The sequence below is a fragment of the Diaphorina citri genome, unplaced genomic scaffold (genome assembly GCF_000475195.1).
Source record: "Diaphorina citri unplaced genomic scaffold, Diaci psyllid genome assembly version 1.1 scaffold545, whole genome shotgun sequence".
NCBI classification, from domain to species: Eukaryota; Metazoa; Arthropoda; class Insecta; order Hemiptera; family Psyllidae; genus Diaphorina; species Diaphorina citri.
Genome location: NW_007377979.1, coordinates 91,502 through 108,049, shown reverse-complemented (window position 1 = coordinate 108,049; position 16,548 = coordinate 91,502). Strand labels below are relative to the sequence as shown.

General features: G+C 38.4%; 1 protein-coding gene and 2 long non-coding RNA genes across 3 annotated transcripts; 1 reads left to right on the top strand and 2 right to left on the bottom strand.

Annotated features, from left to right (window-relative positions):
* Positions 1-657: 657 nt before the first annotated feature.
* Positions 658-1,630, top strand: LOC113467756. Its single transcript, XR_003391715.1, has 2 exons — positions 658-911; positions 1,188-1,630. It is a non-coding gene; the product is annotated as an uncharacterized LOC113467756 (long non-coding RNA).
* Positions 1,631-9,035: 7,405 nt separating this feature from the next.
* Positions 9,036-16,283, bottom strand: LOC103509949 (probable ATP-dependent RNA helicase DDX46). Its single transcript, XM_026824129.1, has 8 exons — positions 16,130-16,283; positions 15,564-15,698; positions 13,739-14,001; positions 13,093-13,278; positions 12,022-12,162; positions 10,748-10,863; positions 10,258-10,397; positions 9,036-9,184 (listed from the first exon to the last, which is right to left on the bottom strand). Exons 1-8 carry the CDS (start codon positions 16,272-16,274, stop codon positions 9,036-9,038), a joined length of 1,275 nt encoding a protein of 424 aa, XP_026679930.1. The 5' UTR covers positions 16,275-16,283.
* Positions 14,309-14,918, bottom strand: LOC113467759. The gene is made up of 2 exons (XR_003391717.1): positions 14,750-14,918; positions 14,309-14,348 (listed from the first exon to the last, which is right to left on the bottom strand). It is a non-coding gene; the product is annotated as an uncharacterized LOC113467759 (long non-coding RNA).
* Positions 16,284-16,548: the final 265 nt, after the last annotated feature.

Sequence of the window (16,548 nt, the reverse complement as noted above, 5' to 3'; positions counted from 1 at the left end):
GAATTGCCACATTGGTTACGTAATCCAGTCATAACATGGGAGGATGGCAGCAATTATTTACAAATCTGAAATCTCCCTCATTGCTCATTACAGAACACAAGTTACTTGGAAAAAAGAACCTTCCTCTTTCTCTCGATCAGGGCCCACTTCTGAAAGCATATTTTATAAGCTAAGCAGACTAGTGAATAAATTACTGAGGACTTTTAGTTTTAAATAGGCGGTAGATTTATTATTCAAGACAAGACCAAAATAACATTTTCATAGTGAACTTTATGAGAGCACCCACTATACACGTAATACACAAAAACCTCGGGAAAAGCATTTCGCTTTCCCCATGCAGATGTGAGATGTCAGTTAAGTAAATACTGTGTGGGAGGCACTCAAACTATTGGCTAGGTTCGGCTCAGTACACAATGTAACCGTCATAAATCTGACTGACAATACGTAGAACTTGGGTAGATTTAAAACCTCGGGAAAAGCATTTCGCTTTCCCCATGCAGATGTGAGATGTCAGTTAAGTAAATACTGTGTGGGAGGCACTCAAACTATTGGGATAACTAAGCTGGCTAGAAAAACCCTTTACAATTTGTATTATCTAAAAATTAACGCTTCCAAGTGCGATTTTATAGATAGAGCTACCTGTGTCATTTGAGCCAGGCAAGGTCATTTGAGTACAAGTTGCGCGATCCTTTCAACGCGTTAGCCAATCAGCAACGACTTTGGAACAAAAAGCTTTAAGTGTTTGGTAAAAACGCAATTTCATTACTCGGAATGTGCGGAAGGAAAACTGGCGAAATCGAGTTCTTTGCCACTCCACCACCAACGAGAAAATCGATTTCTGATAACCAGAAAAATACCACCACCAGAACTTCAAATCTTCAAAATGTAAAGAAGCAGAAATCTATCGATAAGTGAGTATTTTTTGCCATTAGGGTTAGACTAAACTAGCCATACCTATCAACTAAATTTATTATTGCTAAGTAAGAATGTCAAGTTGAATTAACGAATTAACGAGACTTGTACGTAGGTATGTAATTATGTATACGTAGCCTAAGTATGAACAGTAGCAACATGATGAGCAGGACATACTTCTGTTCATTCTCTCTCTCCCTCCCCTACAATATTATTACTCTCTCCTCCTATGGTGATTATCACAACATGGATATTGGGACGGTAATTATTTTCAGCACAGGGCAATTGATTTCAGTGACTAAAACCTCATCGAGTGCACCAATAGAGATAACGAAAAACACCATATGGAACAAGTATCAGCTCAATACAACAAGGTATTTTCCATGTGAAAAAACACGCGTTTGACGTCATGGGAAGAAAATCAATATACGGTGACTTACGTCACTACGCCAAGTTTTTCATTCATAAAAACCTCGGGAAAAGCATTTCGCTTTCCCCATGCAGATGTGAGATGTCAGTTAAGTAAATACTGTGTGGGAGGCACTCAAACTATTGGCTAGGTTCGGCTCAGTACACAATGTAACCGTCATAAATCTGACTGACAATACGTAGAACTTGGGTAGATTTATTATTCAAGACAAGACCAAAATAACATTTTCATAGTGAACTTTATGAGAGCACCCACTATACACGTAATACACAAGTATGTACCTATGTATCTAGTGCTTTATTTAGACTTGTAGTTCTCAACTTTTGGGTCTTGTGGCAACCTTTTTCAGCAACACAACATCCGATTATATCTAGGCGCACTACACACTACAGAGGTATCTACAGCTATAACTAAGCTGGCTAGAAAAACCCTTTACAATTTGTATTATCTAAAAATTAACGCTTCCAAGTGCGATTTTATAGATAGAGCTACCTATTACCTACCTACCTACCTACCTATTAAATATGGGGTCCGATATTCCCTATGGATCAGAGGGAGAATACTGAATCATCTATCTTTATTTTGGATACAATACAATCCTATCGTTTAGATCCAAAGAAACCTTTCATCAGCCCTGATGACGACCTGTGGGTGATGTTTGATGTAATGGTATGGATTATCTATCCATCATAATCTACTGGATGGCTATTATGTAAATCACAGCTATCAGCCTCCTCTGACTCTGTATATTTTTAATCTCATTAAAGTTCATTACCTATAGGCAAATTAGTTTGTTCGATTTGTTCCATTTAAGGAAGAGATTCGAGAACAACAGCAGTATTCCCACATTGGATGACCAAGTAATTCTTCCATTTGAGGATTTGTCTTCCATTTTAAATTTTTTGGGGAGGGAGAAACAGCAGTATTCCCACATTGGATGACCATGTAATTCTTCCATTTGAGGATTTGTCTTCCATTTTAAATTTTTTGGGGAGGGAGAAAATCACAATTTCTGGGTGGAAAATGTGAAAATTCCGTGGAATACAAAACATAACCATCTTCTTCTAATATTCCATTAAGCAAACACTTGAGACCGTGGCAAAGCTTTGTTGAGATAATCTGGTGATGGTACACAACAGTCTCATATGCGAAGAGAACCAAGCAAGAACATTTGCGCATATCAAATGAACGATACGTATCAAATGAAACGCAACAACCTTCACAAGAGATTTTGAATAGGGATTGAGTTCTCTTTTATAATACTTGGCGTGTTTTTGAGCGCATAAAGGGTGTTGTTGTGGACTGAGCAATAGATCATAATCCATTGCATTGGTGGCTACATCATTTATGGGAATGGTGGACACTGGACAAACCTAGCTAATATACCAATAGACCTGTTTTGTAATAAATGCTGCATGACTTTACCTCTTCAATGTCTACTACAAGTCTTTCATTTGAGACCATCTTTCGCAATGTTGAAGCAACTAGATTACTAGAAGATGCTTTGCAAGTTTACTTCGCACAGTTGGTATTTCAAACAAAGAACCGTATCCGGGTGAATGGAATTTTTTTCATTTGAACTAAAATATATGGACCGAAAATTTCAGAAAATTGGGAAAGAAGGTCATGATTCTTTCTTTCATGCTAATGATAAACATAAACCAACATCTGAAAATCACCTTGGTTCTTTGGTCTTTTAATCTTTTGAAAGTCAATCTCCTTCCAGCACAAAGAAAGGGTATATTTGATGGGCAGCGTATTTTTCACGTCTTGATGTTTTATCTGGGAACACAAGAGCTCTAATATGGTGCACATGATGCAAGTTTATAGATTAAATTGAATGGAGTAGATTGAATAGAATTTTCAATAATAATTTTGCTTTGTATGGAGAGTGTGGGCAGATCCTGCTTATTCAGGGACTTTGCCTTAGTTCGATAGTTATGGTATGTCTTAGTAAAGTTGTTATCATATTTGCCTCTATGACTTGGTAAAGCTTCTGGTTGACATTAGGGCCAGGTGCTGGCTAAGATTGAAAGGCAGTAGTATATTGCTTCAGTTCACTAGTTATAGTTGCTTGTCTTGAGGGTGAGATACACCCCCACAAGGTTTTCTTCATTCTTCAATTACTCAAGATGATCTTAGGTAATCGGTTTGGATGCTATGGTGAAATTATTGCTTATTTTACACAAAGAAAGACACCTCAGAACATAGTTGTCATTGCTCTAGGTATCTATGCTCCTTCTAGAAGTTAATTTTGATACCCAGGTCTCAATGTGCTTTCTCTTTCAAGGAAATCACAATTTATTCAGCTCCAACAAAACTGAGAAGATGAAATCACCCATTTCAAGTTTTGCTCAATGGTGCACCTTGAATTTTAAAGTGTTCTACCCCTTCTGTGGATAAAATGTCCCATGACTGATTTATTACTTCGGATCTACCTTCTGACCAGTGTGAGATCACTACTTTGAACTGGTACCTACTTCTAAATCACAATTTATTCAGCTCCAACAAAACTGAGAAGATGAAATCACCCATTTCAAGTTTTGCTCAATGGTGCACCTTGAATTTTAAAATGTTCTACCCCTTCTGTGGATAAAATGTCCCATGACCGATTTATTACTTCGGATCTATCTTCTACAAAAGCCTTGACCAGTGTGAGATCACTACTTTGAACTGGTTTCATTCGATGGATAGAATTTCAAGCCCATCCCGTATACAAAAGTTTTGCCTTTGGCGTTAGGTATAACATTTCAAATTGGTTTAAACCTGAATTCTGTAAGATCCTCGGGTTGACATTTAGCATTTAAAATCATCAAGATCTTCGGAGCAAAAAATAAAATAATACCAAACCTCTTTCGTCCTTCAGTATTGTCATTTAACTTGGACTACTTGAGCATCCGTTTTTCACAGCAGGTAAGAAGAATTTTTCTTGTAAACAACATTTCCAAGATGACGAAATCCCCAGTATGTAACATCTAGGATGCGGGTGGATGAACTGATGAACAAAGTTGTTCCAACCTAAACTATTCACTAGATAACAATCTGGGTTTAAGTAACGTGTCTTAATGTGGTTATTTCAGATTTTAAGACAAGAAGATCAATCTAAATATGTACATTGGTACCTAAAAAAAGAACGGAAGTGATGCCAGAGAGATTATTTGTGGAAACTTTCCACAGAAAAGTTCACAAAAATTAAATCAGTAATAAAGACACTTTTGGTATTTGAGGGATTTCTACGGTAAGCAGAACCCTTCAGTGAACTATACCACACCCCAAGAAACGCAAGACCAAAAAACTAGCAAATTTATTAGTTACAGAGAAATCCGATTTCAAAGTCAAACAGTGAAGTTTTAATACGAATCCCTTGAATTCAATAAAGAGGCTGACGGTTAAAATCATTTGGGAAAAAGTCACAATCAAGCTAGTTTCAGCTAGCCTTCAGCACCGTCAATATGTAGAATTGTAGATATGGACAGTTAATTAATACTACAACAGTAACATAACCTACCAATAGGTGATCAGAAATGGCTCGGGGCTCAATATGTATAGAGTGTTCTGCTAATTGGAAATGGATTGCTTTGTTTGTCCTGTGTTTTGATTTTCAAAAGTAAAATTTTATTGGATTTGTTTAGGGTACCAAAATAAACACCACTTCTGTGAGCAGCTACAGTCTTGCAAATGTATTGACTTGTTTCTAAGAGTACCTATTCGTCAGATTCAATTCCTGCATCAAAAAACCATTAGTCACTTGTATCACAGAAATACTTTAAATCAGTACCTAGTGAATGCATGTGTAATATATTTATTGGTCATAGGACTATGAAGTCTCTATGTCTACATTCGTCAACCAGATTAAACAGACACTGTCACTGATGCCATATTGCCTACAACTTCTGGTATTTCATATGTAACGCACTATAGGTGACTAAAGTTTCTTATTTCTTCGAATGCAATACCGGTAGCCAGTATGTATTTTCATTCGATGGATAGAATTTCAAGCCCATCCCGTATACAAAAGTTTTGCCTTTGGCGTTAGGTATAACATTTCAAATTGGTTTAAAACCTGAATTCTGTAAGATCCTCGGGTTGACATTTAGCATTTAAAATCATCAAGATCTTCGGAGCAAAAAATAAAATAATACCAAACCTCTTTCGTCCTTCAGTATTGTCATTTAACTTGGACTACTTGAGCATCCGTTTTTCACAGCAGGTAAGAAGAATTTTTCTTGTAAACAACATTTCCATTTTGAATACATATTTGAAGACTAACAGTCTGCAGCCAGTAGCCAGTAGGGCTATCATTCGGATACATGTTCTCAAATTGACATGACTAGTAGAAGAGGTATTAGCGACCAAAATATCTATCTTATCTAATAAATAGACATTGGTGACTTAATCCCTTGAATCTCATACATTGAGGAATTAATAATAATAAGCTCATAGAGTAGGGATATAATTTCTCAAGCATCATGTTTCAGGTTTCTGAAAAGATAACAGTCCTATCTCACTGAAGAGCTTGCATAAAGTTTGGTACGATATCTGCTGTTTTCATCTGACCTTGAAGCTCAGTCCAAGATCAAGGACATGGGTACAAGTTTTTTTTTTTTTTTTTTAGTCTTCTCATGTTTAGTTTTCCAATCAACATCAAGTTTAAATGTTGTTCTCCAACTCTTATCTTAATTGAAAGAAAGAAAAAAAAACATTATTTTGAAAATCGTTTCACTATAAAAATTTACGTCTTTCACTTTTTTTTTATTATTGCTGAAGCCCTTTTATTCCGTGAAACCCAAAATCTCTTGAACAAATCATATTGGAGGTATTCATTCGATTGTTACTTTTGGGATAAAGTTCGCCCCAGATGGAAATCGAACTAGAAACCTAGCGCTTACAAGAAGTTTCAAAATCTATCAAGATCTTAGAGAAAAAATGTACAAAATAAAATTTTGCTCTTTTTTCTGTACGTTACTTTAAAAATCTTTTTTCTCCCTAACTACCTACTTATCTGAAGTACTTATTTGCAATCTGCATGAGGTTGCAAATTGTGATGTTTTCACTCAGAGAGCTTTCTTTGTTCGATTATTATTAGCCAATAAATTTGAAGGTCAAGTAGGCGTGGTCTAATCTCACAAGCAGAAATACTCTCATAATCATGTTACACCATAGTCCTCATCGTCAGTTCAGCAATATTCTATCACTTGAAAACGTGATACAACATGTGCTGGGCATGATCTTTTCAATACTATGCAACGACTGGCTAATAGAAGGTCGCAGGTTCAATTCACCAGCCCTTTTACACGGGGTTGAGAGAAGTAGAAAATAGAATTATGCATACAAGCTGATGGAGCCAAAATCAGAGAGGTGAACAAAAAATAGCTTTTCCCTAAAGGGAATTTAGCTAAAAACAAACAAAATCGGTAAAATTGTGAGAACGAAGGATATGAAGATAGTATTCATGTGGGAATGACGAGTTGACTTTAAACATGCCGACCCTGTCTGAGCGGGGAGAAACAAAAATTTGCTATATTCCCTCCCATATTAGTACTGCACGAATTCATCACTTCAGAGTCCAAATATTTGAATCCAACCCTATTACACACTACAATTGACCAAAATAATAGACACAACACTGAGATTCTGATGAAATACCACTCAAACATCCGTCAAATTGTAATTCGGTTCTCAAGTTGTCTCATCTACAAAAACAATTTAGGTGTTCAAGTCCCCCTAATATGACTCCTACCTGGACAGAGTTGACCCTAACACTTGACGAGAATTCCTTTCACTTGATGGGGGCACTATAAACATCACGATGTGACACAATTACCAATATGGCCTATACCTATTATTACCCTAAGGTACAAATACAATATCGAGTTTATAGCTACACAAAGTTCTGTTGCTTACAAAATTGCAATAAAAAGAATCAAACATTATTCAACACCCACGTAAATACGTAATGCAGATTTTTTCTTTCTTTTTTTCCTCGTCTATTTAAATAAAATTGTACTTCTGCCTGTACATTGCATAGAATCATAGTTATCCCTTTCGATACAAACTCCCCTACCTCCAGACGAAGGACGAAATACGCCGCTCGTTTCGTAAAAAAAGATAAGAACCGGCCCTAGTTACCCGCCTCATTTTCTAGCATATTCCTCACACTCACACTTGAGACCAAATTGCGAAACAAAACACTACCTTACTGGAAAATGAGAAATTTCGTATAGAAAACTGGTTGTGTAGTACATACACATTATTGGAAAAATCTAGTTTCCATTTTAAGAATTTCTCTATATTAGAGCAATTCTATCATGCAAATTGGTCCTTAAGTTCATTTGCACAGTGAATAAAATTTACACATCTTAGATCTTACCTCTTCTCCCATGATAATTATATCGAGTAAACCATAGCAAAGAAAACAAATAGATAAATGTAAGTACATAGCAATTTATTGTACCTACGGAAAGTTTTATCTTTTAATTTAATTGCAATTAAATTAGTACTGAGAGTCAATTCGCATTTATTATCAGAGAAATAAACAAGATGAAAATTAATTCATCGCAAACAAAAGAGATAAGCCAAAGTGATTTCCTAATTCTATCTCTATGCAAGGGGTCGAAACCCACACATAACGTCTGGAAATTCAATATGAGCTTCAACATGTCATGATAAATTGATAACCCTTCGAAAATTCATCAAATGAAATATACTTCTTCTTCTTTTTCTTCTTCTTCTTCTTCGACGTCTGGAAATTCAATATGAGCTTCAACATGTCATGATAAATTGATAACCCTTCGAAAATTCATCAAATGAAATATACTTCTTCTTCCTCTTCTTCTTCTTCTTCTTCGCCTTTTCCCATATGGTCTGGAAATTCAATATGAGCTTCAACATGTCATGATAAATTGATAACCCTTCGAAAATTCATCAAATGAAATATACTTCTTCTTCTTCTTCTTCACCTTTTCCCATTTTCAGATGGGGTCGGCGTTTGTCGTCGGCCTCTCAATCAGCTTTAGAGTGATCGCTTTGAGGCCAACTGGTTTTTTTTTTTTTTTCTAAACAAAATTTTCCGAGTGGGATGCCCTTCGCTATTGATATAGCGTGAGGAAATTTGGGCTAGTCTTCTCCCTGTTTATAGTTCCCTAGCTATACGCTGATCTACTCTCTGTTTATAGTCCCTCAGCCAGACTAGTCCCTCCGCCAGACTAAATGAAATATACATAAATAATAATAATCAAATCTTATGCCATCCAAAAGGTCGCGGAATATAACAAAATTAAAAGCAGCATGCAAAAATTCTGTAAAGGAACAAAATAGAAATAATTTGCAGGTCTCGATATTTCAAAACCAATAATCACCATATATTGAAGTTTTAGTTCAACTCATACGGTAAAAATCGTACCTTGGGCCAGCCACTCCCTATCAGGTAGACCTGATCAGGTCCGCCTGCACCATATATTGAAGTTTTAGTTCAACTCATACGGTAAAAATCGTACCTTGGGCCAGCCACTCCCTATCAGGTAGACCTGATCAGGTCTACCTGATAGTGTCTGTGCTGTGTGCTCATCAGGTAGACCTGATAGGCGGACTAACCGATAGTGAGTGGCTGGCCTGAACGTTATTGGTGTTGAACAACCGAAAACAGCAAAATCTCTCTAAACTACTCACCTCAATTCCCTACACTGTCACCCATTCAAGCAGCAAACAAGATGAACATTGCTCTACACGACTTTGTATCGTTAGGGTTCTTAATTTCCTTGACAGTTCTCTTGGAAGCGAGCATATTTTCTATTTGCTGATCAATGTCTCCCTCTACATCCTCATCATCCGAATCTTCCAGGCCTGAAAATGGGATAGAATATACCTTGTTTATACTGCCAGCATAAAGAAAGCCAGCCGTTCCGAGATTGAACATTATACCATCAGGATAAAATCCGCCGCTTAGCGCTTACAAGGCAGACGCACTACCAACTAAGCTAACTAGGCTGGCGACGACTGGTTTGAAATTGATTGTTATACGAGTAATGTTCTGAGTGACAGTAAATTATTTTATTAGTTTTTCATCTTTATTCTTTACATAAGTTTTTTTTTTTAGTAAGCTTGAAGCTTGTAACATAAGTAAGTTATGTATTACACATTGTTAAATTTATGTTACTGCAGTTGACTTTCCTTTTTTTAATCATAAGCTCTACTCGAAAGAAACGAATTATTCCATTATAAAACGCTCAGGAAAAGTTTTGAGTACCCAACTAGAGGGAAAAAAGGAAGCATAATTATTGTTTCTAATGGAGCAATAAATTTGATAAATGGTTCAATTATCCCGCGCCGAAATGAAACAAAAAATCCCATTTCGGCTGAGGAGTTTTATAGGTACTAGGTGCGAGTATATCTACTATTGTAAAGTTGAGAACACTGTAATAGACCAGAGGCATTGGCATTCTCTGCCATGTAACCCATAGAGCTCCATTATTATGTGGTCAAATTCCCAAATATTCTTAGGCCAGCCACTCACTATAAAGTAGATATGATAGGTAGGTACACCTGACCAGGTCCGCCTGTCAGGTCTACCTGATAGTGTCTGTGCTGTGTGCTCATCAGGTAGACCTGATAGGCGGACTAACCGATAGTGAGTGGCTGGCCTGAACGTTATTGGTGTTGAACAACCGAAAACAGCAAAATCTCTCTAAACTACTCACCTCAATTTCCTACACTGTCACCCATTCAAGCCCACATCTTATCCAAATCCTCAGGGATGGGCACACCAGAGGCTTCGAGAGCTCGGATGATCTCCCCTGCATGTCTCTCCTGCTCTAACGTAATGAACGTGTAAGCAAAGCCCTTGTTTCCGGCCCTGAAACAAAAGGTCCGTACTCTTGGGTTAAGCAATCTGATTGGCTGAAAATATTGAAATCAACCAATAAGATCTTCGGCCCACATCTTATCCAAATCCTCAGGGATGGGCACACCAGAGGCTTCGAGAGCTCGGATGATCTCCCCTGCATGTCTCTCCTGCTCTAGCGTAATGAACGTGTAAGCAAAGCCCTTGTTTCCGGCCCTGAAACAAAAGGTCCGTACACTTGGGTTAAGCAATCTGATTGGCTGAAAATATTGAAATCAACCAATAAGATCTTCAATTCCCGCGCGGGGCGTATTTTATACTGAACGGATAATGTTCGTTCTCGGGACGGCTGGCTTTCTCCTATCCTCTCTTCGCTTTCGGGACGAAAAGACCTTAGCAGTTACAGTTCTACTGAACGGATAATGTTCGTTCTCGGGACGGCTGGCTTTCTCCTATCCTCTCTTCGCTTTCGGGACGAAAAGACCTTAGCAGTTACATCTATCAAACCTCTTACAAAGAAAAAAAATTGTACTATAATATTTTCTAGTCCCCTGAGTTTCATTTACCTTCCAGTTCGCCCACACCGATGTACATAATCCTCATAGTGATTGGGACAGTCATAATTCACTACCAGGTTCAAGTGTTTTACATCCAGTCCTCTGGCTGCTACAGAAGTTGCAATCTAAAAAATCAGAATCAGTTTTTGTTTAGAGACGGGTTGAAATTCCCAGCTTGCGGAGGAGAGCTTTATCTGAAAACAGATGTGCTTCGTTCTCGGAACGGTTGGCCTAGAGCCTAGACATCAATCGAATCATGTTACACCATAGTCCTCATCGTCAGTTCAGCAATATTCTATCACTTGAAAACGTGATACAACATGTGCTGGGCATGATCTTTTCAATACTATGCAACGACTGGCTAATAGAAGGTCGCAGGTTCAATTCACCAGCCCTTTTACACGGGGACGGGTTGAAATTCCCAGCTTGCGGAGGAGAGCTTTATCTGAAAACAGATGTGCTTCGTTCTCGGAACGGTTGGCCTAGAGCCTAGAGATCAATCGTTACAGTTCTCTCTATCAAAATTCTTTAAACAAAAAAAGTATCGTAGAACTGCTTTAGCATAATTTAAAAGTACATACATGTGTACCTAGGATAGCTTTTTTATACATCCAGTCCTCTGGCTGCTACAGAAGTTGCAATCTAAAAAATCAGAATCAGTTTTTGTTTAGAGACGGGTTGAAATTCCCAGCTTACCGAGGAGAGCTTTATCTGAAAACAGATGTGCTTCGTTCTCGGAACGGTTGGCCTAGAGCCTAGACATCAATCGTTACTTACAGTTCTCTCTATCAAAATTCTTTAAACAAAAAAAGTATCCTAGAACTGCTTTAGCATAATTTAAAAGTACATACATGTGTACCTAGGATAGCTTTTTTAAAAGTCAGAAAATTTTCGCCCCGCCAGGCTAGCTTAGCCTTTAGGTCGCGTTAGTCCTTGTGATCAATTGATCTAAAGGTGTGTCCAAACATAGTTGACCGCCCGTCGCGTCGATTCACATCGATCGACATAATAATGACACTAAAAACTGACCATCGAAAATTTGACCCGATTACATTACTTTCCTTCCTATAGGATAAGGAAAGTACTCTAAGGGTTAGGTGGTAGAAAACGCCTCCGGCGTTAACCTCGCCTAGTGGTTACCTTCCACTCAAGAGTCTATTATTATTATTATCGACGACCGTGGACTATGTGTGGACACACCTATAGAGGCAGACTACAAAAAAGTAGATACAAGTATTGTGTATGTAATGTTCAAATCCAGACAATCGCTACAAACCACATACCAGCAATCTGACTTTCCCATTCTTGAAGTCAACAATGGTCGAGTCTCGGTCATACTGATCTATACCCCCGTGCAAGGACAAGCAAGGATACCCCGCCTTCATAAGCTCCTTGACAATCGCTACAAACCACATACCAGCAATCTGACTTTTCCATTCTTGAAGTCAACAATGGTCGAGTCTCGGTCATACTGATCTATACCGCCATGCAAGGACAAGCAAGGATACCCCGCCTTCATAAGCTCCTTACTTCATAGTCCTTCATCCTCCTCCTCCTCCTCCTTTTCCTCATTTTTTCCTATTAGTTCTCTTCTTCACATCTCTTAATACTCTTCACATATGTCATGCAAAACACGTCAAGTTGTTTATGTAAACTGCAGCCGTTGTACATAAACATAGACTCAGAATCTAGTCCTTATAATAGACTACGATACAAAAATATATACCTACCTAGATGTAGATATACAGTATGTGTAAGTTGGTACACTCAGGTGTAAACAGATTGACTTTGAAATATTTTCAATATTAATAACTATCAACATTATTTCCATTGAAAATAGAGTACAACACGGAATATTGAAGACAATATGAGCTGGTCCAAAAAAACCTTTAGAAATATTTTTTTGGAAAAAGTTTGACAAAGAGAACTCTAACAAAGAAGGTCTCATCATCCCGAAATCAAAGAGAAGAGGGCTGGAGGACAAGATAGGAAAAAGCCAGTCGTTCCGAGAACGAACATTATCCATTCAGGATTCTGCCACGGGCGGAAATTGAACCCCGGCCTAGCGCTTACAAGACAGACGCGCTATCAACCAAGCTAACTAGGTTTAATATGGATTTCTATCGGTTTGTTGAGAATTCTCCGAGCAAGCGCTTCCATTTGTCGCGGAAACGTGGCACTAAACATGACCGTCTGTCTGTCAGGTCTCACGTTGTCTATGATCCTCATGACCTGGGGTTCGAATCCCATGTCGAACATACGATCTGCTTCGTCCAATACAATGTACGTCACTCGTCTCAAGTTTTGAAAAAAAAAAAAAAAAAAAAAAAAAAAAAAAAAAAAAACAAGCTTACACAACTCACCTTAGACGTAACTCTCCACCTGGCTTGCTGAGGGAAGTCATTGATCTCAAGTTCTTCTTCATACTTGCGGAAAGTCTCTGGTTCTTCTTCCTCCTTGATTTCTTCCTCCTCTTCCTTGGGCTGATAGTTGAGTTTGTTATTGAGCTTAGCAGCCAACTGCTCCGCCACGGTCTTAGCCTATCCAAATAAAAGAGAATGGTCTGTTAGAAAATGAAAAAAACATTGGGTTGGATGGCAGAGATTGCCTAAGGCAATAATCCCGCCTTTTGTTAAATTTGTACTTTATGTATTGTATGAATTTTCAACAATAAAGAGTTTATTATTATTATTAAAACAGTTTGCCAGTAGGCAACACCCTTGATTGCCATCAACATTCAAGTAGGTCGTGGGTTCGATTCCCTCAGCTGGTGAAATTTCACACTTATAAATATGTAATTAGCAATAATCCCGCCTTTTGTTAAATTTGTACTTTATGTATTGTATGAATTTTCAACAATAAAGAGTTTATTATTATTATTATTATTAAAACAGTTTGCCAGTAGGCAACACCCTTGATTGCCATCAACTAGGTCGTGGGTTCGATTCCCTCAGCTGGTGAAATTTCACACTTGTAAATATGTAATTACCAATAACTCACCGTAATCAAAGGCTGTTGACCTCCAGATCCCTTCAGGATAGCTTCCGCTGTCACTTGATGTACAAACGGTTTGTTTGGATCAGTTCCAAGGTTTTTAGCCATGTTAATACGTGATGCCAGCATCTTGGCTAACTCGAGTCGCTCTGTAGTAGCAGGATCAGCCACCAGGGGTACAGGCCCGGCTAGGACAGGATTGGCAGGGGGGGCCGCGCCTAGAATACCAGGGGCTCCAGCCACGCCTGGTAGACCCGCGGCTAAAAGAGCTGAAATATGGTGTGAGCAGGTATTAAACAAAAATAATGTTTAGGTACAACTTTTTTTTAATCTCAAATCGAAGAGAGAAGGACAGAATGGAAGAAAGCCAGTCGTTTCGAACCTTATTTGATTAGGATATAAAGTCCGCCCCGGCCGGGAATCCAACCCGCGACCTAGCGCTTACAAGGCAGGCGCACTGCCATTAAGGCTAACTAGGCTGGCTTATGATTACACTCAAGGGGAATCCTGATACTTAATTCCAGAGGTGGCTGATCCAATATATGCCTCAGCAAGGGTAAAACAAATGCCACGGTTTTGCCACTCCCGGTTTTGGCGATCCCGATCAAATCTCTTCCTAAAAAACAAGAATGGAATTCAGAGAAATTAATTTGCTGAGAAGAAAGTATTTCAGGATTTTCAGGGCTTCAACATTAAAAACGGCGTGTTTTTTTTCCAAGAGTTTTGATAGAGGGAGCTCTGACAACGACAGTCTTATCGTCACAAAAACGAAGACAGAAGGAGGACAGAAAAGGAGAAAGCCAGCCGTAAAATAAAAAATAAAATAATAATAATAATAAAATAAAATAAAAAATACAATTTTTTTTACTTGTTTAGGATGTAGGTGCGGGAATCGAACCCGCGACTTAGCGCTTACGAGGCAGACGGCGCGTTAACCTCCAGGCTTGAATTGAATAGCAGAAAAAACTTAATTTGAATCATAAGCTAAAGAGAGAGGGGATTAAGACGTGATTTTACCTGACATAATGGCAGGAATAGCTTGTGCTTGAATGGGCGTTGGTTTCTCGTAATTTTGTTTCTTGAGAGCATCCAGAATTTTCTTGCTGACGCCACACTGTGCCCAAGTCTTGATAGGCCGCGGACAGCCCTTGCCTTTCACACGAATACCTTCCAGCTCCTAGAACAATTTATTATTACATCATAAGTAATCAATCTTTAATCAAATTAACAATATCCGCGATAAAGTTCGCCTCAGGCAGGAAACGAACAATCGATTCCCACTGGCCACCAAGCTAACTACACTGCCTCTTGTTTAAAGATTGAATAGGCATTTCCATTAGATTTTTTAATAGTTTGAAACTAAAATACATCAGACTATTAACAATATCCGCGATAAAGTTCGCCTCAGGCAGGAAACGAACAATCGATTCCCACTGGCCACCAAGCTAACTACACTGCCTCTTGTCTAAAGATTGAATAGGCATTTCCATTAGATTTTTTAATAGTTTGAAACTAAAATACATCAGACTCCACGCCTGGTAGACCCGCGGCTAAAAGAGCTGAAATATGGTGTGAGCAGGTATTAAACAAAAATAATGTTTAGGTACAACTTTTTTTTAATCTCAAATCGAAGAGAGAAGGACAGAATGGAAGAAAGCCAGTCGTTTCGAACCTTATTTGATTAGGATATAAAGTCCGCCCCGGCCGGGAATCCAACCCGCGACCTAGCGCTTACAAGGCAGGCGCACTGCCATTAAGGCTAACTAGGCTGGCTTATGATTACACTCAAGGGGAATCCTGATACTTAAAATAATAATAATAAACAACTTACGTTGTGTATTCTGAGCGTTATTGCTAGGAGCATTAGGGTTCTTAATTTCCTTGACAGTTCTCTTGGAAGCGAGCATATTTTCTATTTGCTGATCAATGTCTCCCTCTACATCCTCATCATCTGAATCTTCCAGGCCTGAAAATGGGATAGAATATACCTTGTTTATACTGCCAGCATGGGACTGAGAAGTCCCTTTACTCTCGGAGTCTAAACAAGATCTTATAAACTTGATTGGTAATAAGGGTAAGGGAAGACACCACAGTAGAACAAAAGGAATTTACTACTTGTTAAGGCTGGGTTCTAGACAACTCTGAACCCTGGATTCCTACATACTGGACTCCGCACACAGGATGGACCCCAATTTCCTATCTTTTCTTTGGTCTTCCTCTTGCTCTGCGTCCTTCAACTTCCATTCGAATCACTCTCTTTTCCACATAATCTTTATAATTGCACTCCAATATTTGACGATAAAATAAAAATACATGAAAATAAATGCATAGATGATAAAATGAACAATACGGCATGTAACTGTTTATCCTAAAAAGTCATACAGAAAGATTACAAACCAAGTGCAGCCTTCTGGAATTTCTTCTTCTCGTTGGCCATGGTAGCTTCGGACTCATCGAATTTGAAACCCTTGCCGCCAAAACCTCCTCCACTATGCACTGACTTGCCCTCTGCCGCCTGCACAGCTCTATATCGGGCCCACATCTTCTTGAACAAATCATATTGGAGGTATTCATTCGATTGTTACTTTTGGGATAAAGTTCGCCCCAGATGGAAATCGAACTAGAAACCTAGTTCGCCCCAGATGGAAATCGAACTAGAAACCTAGCGCTTACAAGAAGTTTCAAAATCTATCAAGATTTTAGAGAAAAAATGTACAAAATAAAATTTTGCTCTTTTTTCTGTACGTTACTTTAAAAATCTTTTTTCTCCCTAACTACCTACTTATCTGAAGTACTTATTTGCAATCTGCATGAGG

Coding starts and splice junctions, on each gene's coding strand:
- LOC103509949 (XM_026824129.1), bottom strand. CDS start 16,274: ATGTGGGCCCGATATAGAGCTGTGCAGGCGGCAGAGGGCAAGTCAGTG. Junction 14,002..15,563: donor TAACGCTCAGAATACACAAC/GTAAGTTGTTTA, acceptor ACCATATTTCAG/CTCTTTTAGCCGCGGGTCTA. Junction 13,279..13,738: donor GTCAACAGCCTTTGATTACG/GTGAGTTATTGG, acceptor TTATTTGGATAG/GCTAAGACCGTGGCGGAGCA.